The sequence below is a fragment of the Capra hircus genome, chromosome 8, assembly GCF_001704415.2.
Source record: "Capra hircus breed San Clemente chromosome 8, ASM170441v1, whole genome shotgun sequence".
Taxonomy (NCBI): Eukaryota; Metazoa; Chordata; class Mammalia; order Artiodactyla; family Bovidae; genus Capra; species Capra hircus.
Window position 1 is genome coordinate 64,692,503 of NC_030815.1, and position 12,813 is coordinate 64,705,315.

General features: G+C 36.8%; 1 protein-coding gene across 1 annotated transcript in view; it reads right to left on the reverse strand.

Moving 5' to 3' along the window:
- The window catches only part of ERP44 (endoplasmic reticulum protein 44), a 91,970-nt gene that overhangs the window by 3,863 nt on the left and 75,294 nt on the right, over window positions 1–12,813 (reverse strand). The window contains exons 10-11 of the mRNA XM_005683921.3: window positions 12,435–12,576; window positions 1,743–1,845 (exon numbers count right to left, since the gene is read on the reverse strand). Of these exons, the coding sequence (XP_005683978.1) occupies window positions 1,743–1,845; window positions 12,435–12,576 (245 nt within the window). The remainder of the gene's footprint in view (window positions 1–1,742; window positions 1,846–12,434; window positions 12,577–12,813) is intronic.

Consider the following 12,813-nt stretch of genomic DNA (forward strand, 5'->3'; position numbering starts at 1 on the left):
AAGCAAAACATCTGACACCTGGGTGCTTTCCTAGAATATTCTGTAGAGGCAGTAAAATCCTAAGCTGGCCAAAACCCTTCCATTTTACAAATGACTGCTAAGATTATTAAAGGCACCTGTAGCCTGGCAGGCAACAGTCCATGGCATTGCAAAAGAGTTGGACACAACTTAGCAACTGAACAACAATTCTGCAGACAGAGATCTGGACGTCAGAAGTTACAAAAACCTAGTTGACGTAAGGAAGAAAAACACTTCAATGCTCTTAAGAAATTTCTGTAATATTTTACTTGTATACCAACAGTACGTAAAAATATCCAGTGGAAATATAAGAGTGACATAGAAGAATTTCAAAAGGACAGTGCAGTCTATCCTTTACATTGTGAGCTCCTCAAGAGTAAACGTGATTATCATTGTTTTAATATTCCCTGTAGTTTACACAGGCACATAGTACATGTAGTACACTATGTGTATGTGTGTATATATATATATATATATATATGTGTAAATAAAATGGCACATGGGAAGCAATATATCCACACTTTACTTTTTATACTTAGTCACATTCCCTTTCCCCAATACATTTGTTATTTTTTGTTGAGATATGTTTGGTTTAATTAATCTGAAGCTATACTACTATGAAATGAACATGTATTTGGTGCCTACTATGTATTAGTATGCAAAGATAAATAAATACAAGAAGTTGAGTATCTAATATAGAAATTGAAACAAATCAGGATAATACAATAATGGCAAGCCACATCTTTTCTTACTCTGATAAAATACTAAGCAGGCCTACTTTGGGTTACTGCCAACAGAGTTTTCCTACATCTATAGTTGCTTAATTATCAAAGAAAATCTGATCTCAGATTGTAAGGAAAAAAGCATGTTGTCAGATTCCCAAAAGTAACTGGTAACTCTGAACTTAATTTGACTGTTAAAAATTCACTTAGTTTTTATTTTTCTTTGGTGGTTCTTTTGGCAAAAACAGTGTATTGACGTTCTGGGCATATGCAGTAAGGGTTTTGGTATATATCATCTCTGGTATATATCATTCCCTCTCAGTATAATGGTAACAGACATGATATAAATCAATAATGCATCAAAATGCAAATTTAGGGGTGTTTAACAAAGTAGGTACTTATACAGAATTTACAAGGTAACTTAGAACAGAAGAAAATTCTCAGGTTAAAAATACCTATCTGTATATCAAGCAAATATTAAATTGTATTGGTAAACAGTTGTCAAGCATTCTACATCTCAAACGGAAAAGCTGCATTAAACTGTAAGTTTTGAGCATTATGAATACCGTGGTGATGAAGCCTCTTAAGATATCAAATCATTATTTTCTTTATAGTGTGGTGGTCACTCTCAGCCACAGAGGAAGGCTTAAGCAGTTAATGCAATCCACTGATTTCTTTGCTAGTCTACCTGCTTCTAATTCCTACCTCTTCTATATGAAGCTAACTGTATTTAACCCTTTTATGGCCATTTTCCACCAAGGACTTACCAGACAACTTTGTTTATATGATCAAGGAAGTATATTGTAATATTCTTACAACTTTTCTGAAGGTTTAAAATTTTTAAATGAACATAATTTGTATATTATCTAGTTTGTTTAGAATTTTTTTACAAAAATATTCAGGACTGGAAACTCAAGCTTATGCAAGAGCTTCAGAGTCTTTTCAAGACTAATTGAAAAAGAAAAAAAAGACTTCCCACTGAGAAACAAACCAGAGTCCTACCTCTCCTGGGGCAGTATCAGTTGGGTCAGGACCATGATGGAATTCTCTGTGTAGTTTTCCAGAATGTAAGTCAAATACAAACTGCTTGAGTTTTCCAGGAATTCTAAAACCAAAGTAAAACAAAAATTTAGCTTAAACTATTTAGATGGACTTATTTCTATTTTACCAACTTCACAACATTAAAAACAATTAAAAAAAAATTTAGCTACAATCCCACCAACTCACCATAACTAGTAACAAACAGTCCAGGTACATCTCAAACATTTTCACACAGCTGTAAATCATCATGTCTAGTACTCAACTGTGTGTTCCAATGCTTGCACTTGTTTTACAGAAAATTTTCTACGCTTACTGGAACAAATGCTTCAGAATCAAGATGGTGTCCTAAGGCTTATTCCCTTATGTTGGGCATTCATAAATTTTCCTTAATATATAGAACTGCAAAATCTTATGTTCTGCAAAATTACACTAAAAATAATAGAAGCTCAAGGGAAAAATAATGTAGGGACTAATCACTTCAAAACTATGTAGGTCTGTCCTGAATTAACTGAAGGAAGATTATATTACAAAGCTCCACATCCATTTGGCAAAGTATTTGGAAGGCAGAATTTTAAGCCATGGGAAATAAAGAGAATCACACAGAAAACAGAGACTGATGTGAGCACTTCAGAATGACATGGTGCTTCCAAATATGTAAGGCTTTTCCACCATTCTGCACGTTCATGACAAAGGAAATGAGACAAAGACTATGAAATAGAAAAAAAATAAACGTTCCAAGTCATAGCTTGTTACATAGGTTTGTAACCAGATTCCTACTAAGAGCCTAAAAAATATTAGTGCCCTTCAGCCTCCTCCAGCATTTGATCTCTGTGTCAGCCAGATGACACTTTAACCTGAAGCTTAGCAGTCTTTTTTGAGATATAGGGCATTCACTGCCAGCATAACAAACTTTATCAAAATAATCTAAACCAGGGTATAGCTCTTTCATGTTTTTTTCTTAGAGGGAGAACTTTCTTCACAACTTAAACCACACAGGCAGTTTCATCGGCTACCTTAACACTGTGAAAAGCAAAGCACTTCTCAAGGCCAGTGGCCTTTAAAAAAAAAAAAAAAAGTCTTCATACATCACAAACACAAAGGCATTGTCTTTATGGTGAAAAAGCTTTCCTTAGTGGCTTCAAACTATTCTGAGGAAAATAACGTGAACCAACATCAGTTCAGTTCAGTTGCTCAGTCGTGTCCAACTCTTTGTGACCCCAAGGACAGCAGCACACCAGGCTTCCCTGTCCATCACCAACTCCCGGAGCTTGCTCAAACTCATGTCCATTGAGTCGGTGGTGCCCTCCAACCATATAACTCACTGTATATTTGATGACATTCCTGTAATTACCAATTATGGTATGAGCACATCTGCAGGACAGAAACATGCACTGCAGCAAAATAGACCAGTATAAACCTAAGCAGATTTACATAGTACCAGCCTTTTCCTTCACAGTTATTTCCCTGAGTTGTATCTGATAAAGAAGGAGTGATGAGTTAATGTGTAAGAACTTAAAACAAAGTGGGCAAATTATGGTTACAGAACATCAGTATTGACTACTGCTTGTCTACCTGTTTGTTCTCTGAGGTCTTGCCAGCACTTTTGTCTTTAATACTAAAATCCATTTCGCTAATTTGATAAGTAAAAGACACCAGCATTTTGATTTCCATCTCTTCAGAAATTAAGCATTTTTTCCATTGTTTTAATTTCTATTTCTGCTCATATGAATTGTTTGTCCTCTGCTGAGATCCTGATAGAGATCTGGCCTCTACTGAGATAAATTAAAATTCATTATATTTTTAAATAGAAACCTGTTTCTCCCCCTCCCCCCAATCTATTGCATGGAATAAAATGCAGGTCTACATTTTATTTCCTTCAGTAGAACTGATTTTTTAAATGACTGTTTTGGTAGCATACCTGGCTTGTGTTAATATTACCAGTTTTTCTTTTTATCCTCTCCTGAGGTCCTGCAAGTACTGTTTCTTCTCTTCAATAACTCCCACTGAGATTAACAGCCAATAACTTCATTGTACACCCATTTCGGCTCCCCACTAGCTCCAATGCAACAGAGGCCAGCAGGTGCCAAATGCACAGTTTACAAATACAAATGGCTGTCAGGTAGCTGTATTGACAGAATGCCTCTGAAAGGGTCTCTGGTACAGAAGAAACTGCACATGCACCAGACAGAAACACTGAGAGGATATCAATTTAATCTGACATCATCTATTGTCACCCACAGCAAAGTGCTCAAATATATTCAAAGAATTGCAAATCTATAATGTTTAAGATAAAGCCCTTGCTAGTTTGTTATTTAAAAATGTTCAAAGATGGTCACACCAATACAATGTGAATTGCTTCTGCTAGTCAAGAAATAATTTACAATTAAGTGTAACAGATTCATAGACTACACTCCAAACAGATTTTTCCCCTACTTGATTTTTTTCCCCTTTGTCAACTTTTGGGAGAACTGTGAGTAAAAGCAAAGACAAGAGAGAGAGGATGAATCTGAATTGATGTGGTAGAAAAACAGATGACAAAGAGCTCTTATCTAGCTTGTGGCTAGAAATTATCCAGTTATTAGGTAACAATCAGTGAATCAACAATACATTGTCAAGAAAACAGGCAACACAGTTATTTGCTAAAAAGGAAGATAAATAGACCCTTACTGTAATAAATTCAATTAAATTTTCATACTTAGGGTATACTTTTTCTAATTAGAACCCCTAAGTGTTTCTCTTTCATCCTCCATTTTTTTGTTTGCTTACAGTATTTATTTTTAGGTGATGCAAAATTTAGACATGGTGAAATGCACAAAACATAAGTGTATCATTTAAATGAGCTTTAACAAGTGCATATGAGGTGAGAAGTATTTTTATTAAAAAATTTACATACAATAGAATTCATTTTTTAGGCTTAAGTTATATGAGTTTTAACATAAGCATGTAGCATCTTGTTACCACCTATACAAACAGGAAATAGAACAATTCCAACACTCACTCCTATCTTCCTCTTCCCTTTAACTCTTGCTGATCTGATCTATTCCCATAATTTGTCTTTTCCAGAATGTCATGGATGTGAAATTGTGAGACTGGCTTCTTTTACCTAACACCCTGCATTTGAGATTTATCCCCTTTGTTGCATGCATAAAAATGTATGTTCTTTTATTCACTGAATAGCATTCCACTGAGTGGATTTACCACAACTGGTTTATTCATTCACCCACTGAAAGACACTGGTTCTTTCAAGACTTTGGTGATTGTAAACAATGCTACCACAAATGTCTGGGCATAGGTTTTTGTGTGAACATAAGTTTATTTCTCTAGGTAAAATACTAGGTTATATGCATGGTGTATGTTTGACTTTTTAAGAAACTGCCAAATTGTCTTCCAGAGTGGCTGTATCATTTTTCAGTCCCACTAGCAATGTATGAGAGTTCCATTTGCTCCATATGTCAAGTATACCTCTGTTAAGCTGGAAAAAAAAATTGGAGTAGAGAAGGAATCGATCTATGTGGGTTGAGCCAATCAGATGTCTACAGAATGTAGGCCAAGGGGTTTAAGGAAAGCAATCAGATGATATGATGAGAGTTAAAAAGTCATAGAGAGTTCAGATTAAGTCCCATCATGGTAAATCAGAACTGTGTCCAGGCAGAAGTTAGAGCAGGGCAAAGGAAAAGCTGCTCTACAGAGAGGAGGATGGGGCAGATGTGAAGTGAGAGCCCAGAGAAGAGCTCCTGGGCCCCAGAGGAAGGGAAGAAGAGATCAGCTGCCCACTTGCAGTGGTTCAGCCTAGTTCCCCTCAAGCAGTTCCATTCCTTGTCATTTTCTTAATAGTTTTTCAGCATAAACCCCTTGGTTTTGAGCTTCGCCGGGTGAGTTATTTTGTTCCTTGAAACTGCAAATACTTAACAGCAGAACTATCCAACAGAACTTGTGTGATGACCAAAAAATACTGTATACCTGTCCTGTCAAATACAGGAACCATTACCTGCATGTGGCAACTGAACACTTGAAATGGGTTTAGAGTAAGTGAGAAACTAAATTTTTAATTTATATCATTTAAATTAATGTAAACTTAAGTATCCATATAGGGCTATTATTAACTATCATATTGGATAGCACAGCACTACGACTTTTGACAAAAGGTCAAAAACAAGAAGCACAATCAGTAAAAGACAATGAAAGAGCCATTTCCCCCCTACCAACAAAGGGAAAATCACGATGGGGAAAGTGTTCCATAGCATCAAAACTACAAGGATGTTAATAAGGATGAATCAAGTAAAGTCCCATTAGTAGCAGTGTTATTTTTTCATGGGAAAAACCTGGATTTCAAACAACAGAGGTTATTTAGACAAATCATGAAACAATCCATTCAAAGGCAAGCTATCTGGCCACTAGAAATAATGGAAAAATACCGATGAATGGGAAGATGTTTATAATGTGTGGATAAGTTAAAAAGAAAATTTATAAAATAGCATGGTTCCAATTTGGAGAAGGCGATGGCACCCCACTCCAGTGCTCTTGCCTGGCAAATCCTATGGTAGGCTGCAGTCTGTGGGGTCCCGAGGAGTTGGACATGACTGAGCAACTTCCCTTTTACTTTTCACTTTCATGCATTGGAGAGGGAAATGGCAACCCACTCCAGTGTTCTTGCCTGGAAAATCCCAGGGACGGGGGAGCCTGGTGGGCTGCTGTCTATGGGGTCACACAGAGTAGGACACAACTGAAGTGACTTAGCCACTTAGCAATGGTTCCAATTTTATAACACATACATATATTTAGATCTCTTTTGTGGATTTATAGGTGATTTTTATTCTTTGGCATTTTATCAACTTTAAGAATTATCCACAAAGAAAATATTTTTATAATCAGAAATAAGGGACAAATTATATGCTTAACAGATACATAGAGAGCAGACATTTTTGCCTGGTGCTTGATGTTAAGAGGAAAGCGTACAGTCTTTTACCATTAAATATGATATTAGCTGTAGGTTCTCTGTAAATGTCCTTTATAAGATTGAGGAAGTTTCCATATATTCCTGGTTTCTTAAGCATTTTTGTCATGATTGATATTGAATTTTGTCAAATGCTTCTTGTGTATGTTGATGTAATCAGTATATGCCTGATTACTCATTGATTTTTGAAAGCTGGAAGGAAATGGCAACCCACTCCAGTATTCTTGCTTGGAAAAGCCCATGGATGGAGGAGCCTGGTAGACTACAGTCCATGAGGTCGCAAAGAGTTGGACATGACTGAGCGACTTCACTAATGACTAAATGTACCAGCCTTGCATACTTGGGATAAAGCCCACTTGGTTGTTGATATAGTATTCTTTTTTCACTAATTGCTGGATTCAATTTCCTAGTATTGTTTACTACTTTTTAACTCAACTTATACAATAGTTTGAACTCATTCAATGTATTACAGTATAAAAACACTATATCTTGTCATTTTAGTTACTTCTTTGAGCTTCAGCTTTCTGATATGTGAAGTGAGAACAACTGCTTTATTTATCTAACTGTATTGTTTTTATAGTCACAGACTTGGATTTAAATCCAAATATATTAGTGCCTATAATAATCACACGACTGAGCGACTGAACTGAATAATCATAGCTAGCCTTCTAAACACTAGCCATGTATCAGACACTGTTCTAAGACTTATACATATTCATTTAATACTCAGAAGAACTCTGTTAACTAGGTAAAATTATTATCATTCCTGTTTCATGATGAGGAAACAGAGGCATAAAGGTCTTAGGAAACTGCCCAGGGTGATATAACTAATAGATAACAGACTGGGTCCAGAGTCTGTGCACATAACCACTGTATTCCTTGCCTCTTTAGTGACTCCACTTTAGTGAAGTTTCTAAATCTTGCAGAGCTTAACTTCTTGATTGTAAAGTAGAAATAATATCTACCTTCTAAGCTTGTTACAGATGAACTGAAAACACATATAAAAGTATAAAGTAGGGCTAGTACAGTGCCTGGCTCTGTCAGTGCTTGATGTCCGTTTTGCTGGCAAAACCAAATAAGGTAAAAATATATTGGAATGATCTGAAAAGTAAAAGTACTTATAAATACTACATATCAAGATCAGGTGTACAAAGAGTATGTTACAGGAATATAAAAATGGTATTTAGGGGCCTGGACCACTGCATATGTATCAGCCCAGTGGCTGATAAGAGAGACACATTCAGAGAATTAAAACTACAGAGATGAACAGGAGAGGTAGAGAATAGGGCAGATGAGTAACTGATAAATATTAGGATATATTCCAGATATATACATTCAGAATAGTCAAACTCTTAATCTTATAACAAGTGATGAAACTAAAAGCAATTAAAAGCATTTAATGAACATCTACTAATGCCACCACAAAGCACTTAGTATAGCAAGAGATGATGAAAACTAAATACTGGCCTTTTAAAAAGATTCTCAGGGTAAAGAATCTGCCTGCCAGCGCAGGAGACATGGGTTAGATCCCTGGTCCAAGATCCCACATTCCTCGAAGCAACTAAGACCGTATATACGACAATAACTGAGCCTGTGCTCTAGAGTCCATGAGCCACAACTACGGAGCCCGTGTGCTGCAACTATGGAAGCCCTTACATCCTAAAGTCCATGCTTCACAACAAGAGAAACCACTGCAATGGGAAGCCTGTGCACTGCAATGAAGAGCAGGCCCCGCTCACCATAACTGGACAAAAGCTGGCACAGCAATGAAGACCCAGCACAGCCATAAATAAAACTATACACACACATAAACGATTTTGCAGCACCATTTTTTTTTTTCAGTCAAAAGCCTGACTTGGGTTAAAAAAAAAAAAGAACCCCTAGATAATGAAGAATGAAACCAGGTTGTCAGGGTTACAAGGGTAAACATTTCTTTTACCTATCCCTCTAAGTTCTTTATCATCTCATTCAATTCCTGGTTTGTTCCCTCTAAGTTGAAGGAGACAGGCTAGTTCATCATGGCAGCAACCAAACTGCTAAATTAGGGAGATACCCACCCCTGTATAGTTTCAGTTTCATGTTGCCTCTCTCATCTCCTCACAACCATGCCCCCTGAGTAGTTTAAGGAATTATGATCATAATTTTCAGTGATGCAGTGATTTGAAATAAATGACCTAGATCTCAGAATTGGGGAACTCCTTAGCCTTAGAGTGACTTGTTCATTTCCCTAGGAGTGATCTGACATCCTGCTGCTTTTTCCCGTTACTGGGGCTCTGGTGGGAGCTTACCTAAGAACCCCTGAGCAAAGGAACAGATGGTGGGGATTTGCAGGCCACAATTTTTAGAAGGTAAGTTTCTCCAGAAAGCCCTTCAACAGTCTTTACACTAGACCCCATCATTTATTCTCTCCTCTCAGGGCTGGCGAACATTTCCTAGGCCTATCCCTATGTGCTTAGGCTTCAAAACTTCCCCCTATTCTACCTCCATATAAAATCTTTACATTTGGCAAGAAATCAATCTGGTCAAACTACAGATAGATAGATAGACAGATAGATAGATAGATAGATATAAAACAACTAAGGATTCAGAGATGTGTGATTCAGTTTCAGGTATTAACAAACAGTGCCTCTTCAAACATCTTTCACATTCACGCTTAGGCTGCCTTTGTATGTACTGAAAATATAACTGTTTTGGTATCAAGTGTTACGAGCTTGAGGTTTGGGGGTTCAATATACTCTGACATGACTTCTAGCCCTGCCAGTGATTAGTGGTGTGGCCTTGCTGGTTATGTTACATCCCTAAACCTCCGGTTCTCTGAAATAAGGGACGAACAGAATACTGGTTAGCAGCTCCCCACACCATGCTGCAGTGCCTGCCTTTAGCATGGGAGGAGACTCCATCATAAATCTGCTTTCCCTCTCCTTACCACCACATACTTCTACAGTTGACTCCAGAATTGCTGAGTTACTAAGTAAAAGTAATAGTAATTACAGTAATTTATGGAAACGGCTTATCATTTAAGCCTTAATTACCATGCAGCACAATAACAATTACACAAGCCATTAAATGTGTCAGATTCACTTTGCTGCATGTCTTTTATTTTTTAACACTAACATCTATTCACATAGGCTCAGTCTGTAGCTCACACAGCATGTGCCTCCTTATAATTAAAAAAATATTAGAGGAAACAGTGCCTAGGAGGGGAAATCAGGCACCTAAGGGAGAAATTAAAAGTAATTTGTTTCAGAGCTTCAAATATAATCACTTCTCTTATCTCCCTCCCTGCTCACAGGACTCAACACTTGCAGGATGGGAAAGGATCATTTCCCATTTCCATGTTTCTTTGGGGAATTTTACTGACTCTGTCTTTTTGCACCAGGGCACAAGCAGAGAGAGTGCTTCCAGCTGATAAATTAGCTTTTCTTGGTAACATGCCCATCTCTTGGTCCAGTGAACTGTGGCTGGAGGATAGGGGGATTGGGTCATGTGATAAATAACATGACCGCTGATCTTAGTTTGGGTACTCTAACAGACACCAAGATGGGATTGGAAAGGCTAGAGTGTTTTAAATCTGACTTCAGAACTGGAGGAGAAAACATAAAAGATAGCCATGGTGAAATTTGTCACAGGTTTCCCTTCATGTGTAACAATGTTCCCGGGAATAAAAGCCAAAGTTGGGCATAGTTTGGTTTCTGACTCGTAAACCTAACCTGAGTCAGCATCCTCTTGACTTTGGCTAACTTGAAACTTCATAATTAGGGCTGGAAGTTTACAGTGAAAGGAAGAGGTAGATAATCAACCCAAGATTTGCCCACTACCAGAGGTAGGAAAATATAAAACTTCATGCAAATAACCCATGAAGAGGGCAGCATTTTAATACCAAACATTGTCACTGCCTGGAAGCTCTTGAAGTAAACTCAACCACTACAAGAGCTGCCCCCTCTCCTAAAAGGTCTGTTCTTTTAGCTAGAGTTTACAGCCTCTGGAGGCAAGCCAATGAAGTAAGAGGAAAAGGATATGCAACCAGCTAAGACATTTCTGTCTAGCACAACAGTCAATGCTCACACAATGCTCAGCAATTTAGATGTTTTCACTTTACCTACACTCGGAAGAATACCACTTAGCATATTAACTCACTGAATATTTATCTGGGTCTTCTATATGACAGCTGTATAATATAAACCACTGGTTTATATATAAAATAAAACCAATGGTTTATATATAATATAAAAAGTTTACTAAGACTGGATCCCCAGTTCAGTCCAAGAACTCACAACCAGGTAGAAAAAGGAGATAAGCTGGGAATAGGCAATTGGGTTTTATAATGTGTAAGTGCTCTGACAGGGTTCAGCAGAGGGGCACTGATTCAAGATTTCTGGAGATGTTAACGCCTAAGGTAGGACCTAATGTTCTGGAGAAGTTTTTCATGGAGGAGAGGAGATGGGGCTTGGAGAAAGGCGATGCTGGGAGGAACAAGTACAGACACTGTGGGCTGAATATGAGTAGACAGGAGGGGGATTGCTGAGGTAAAATAAAAACAACTAATGTTTTTAAGTACTTAATGGTTCATAACACAATCATCATCTCTCATTCATTTTTATAACAATCTCATTAGGGAGGCTGTACCACCAACCACATGTTAAGTGTAAAAGAACAAGTAAACAGAAGTGACTTGCCTGAAAGTGAAAGTCACTTTGTCGTGTCCGACTCTGCGACCCCATGACTTGCCTGAGGGAGGACCCCAAATGGAGACGTCCTCTATGTGAGGACTGAGAATCTTCTATCAAACAACCATATCTCTATTAAAATATTTAGAAGTGAGTGAGGTAGTCCATTCTGCAATAGGACTTCAAATCACCCTCAAACTGTGAAATTTAATCTTTAAACATTAAAATGGGTGATATTTAAATTAATTTTGAAAAGAAAAAGGTCTATTTTGAATTAATACTTGTATTGCTTAAATTTTTCATATACGAAGAAACATTTCTACTTTAACTATTGTATCTAGCATCTCAGAAAGCTGATATAAATAGTAGTATCTGTGGTAGTTACTAGGTTTATGTTTATTAACACTATGAGAACAGAGTCAGAAAGCATATCTGTTCTTGGAAAGGTTCTTAGCTGTATGCCTTTATAAATGCTTTGTCATAGCCATCTTCTGGTCTTAAATACCACTAACATTCTTGACACACAGTCACAAATGAGCACCAATATTATTCATTTTCTTTAATCTACTTACTCCCTTGATGTGCTGACAAAGACTAAATTCAATTCAAAACAAATTTCTCATAGGTCAAAATTTTTCTTTCAGAAATTAATTCCCAAGCATTTAAGATTATCTAATTCTGGCATTTCTATAGAGACATATCATAATTCTCATCGTCATTTAACATTTTCTTTTTTTCCTTGGTTTTGCTGCTCAGCTCATGGGATCTTAGTTCCCTGACCAGGAATTGAACCTAGGGCCACAGCAGTGAAAGCACCAAGTCCTAACCATGGAACCACCAGGGAAATTCCCCACAGTCATTCATACTACACTCTGGAGTTTAAAAAAACAAACAAACAAAAAAAACTCTTCCTTCCAAATAACACAGCATTACTGTTTCAACATAGGATTATTTAAAATATCCAAACAATCATTTTAAGTTCATTTTTGAGACACAGATCAGTAATTTTAAAAAACCAAAATGAATACTTACAATACATCCCTGAAGTCTCCAAACACATACATATGCCTAAAGCTGTCGATAGCTATTACAGGGCAATCTGCTGGAGTTTTCTGTATGTGCAGAAGAGGATGTCTAAATTTGTCACAGTCAGCATGTAAAAAGTTTATTGTACCTTAAAAAGAAATAGAATTTGGAGAGGTAGATTAGAATATTCTTTATTATATTTTCATAAGTTTGCAAGTTCATAAAAAGTGATATACTAAAAACTTCCCAACATGCTTTAGAGTAATATAGATTACAAAGACTAAAACCTAAATATTACAACACTTAAAGAGGTAGGATTTTAATTTTTAAGGCAGAGAGTGTAATTTCTTTAGAAATGCAATAGTGAATTTTAAATTTTTCTGGG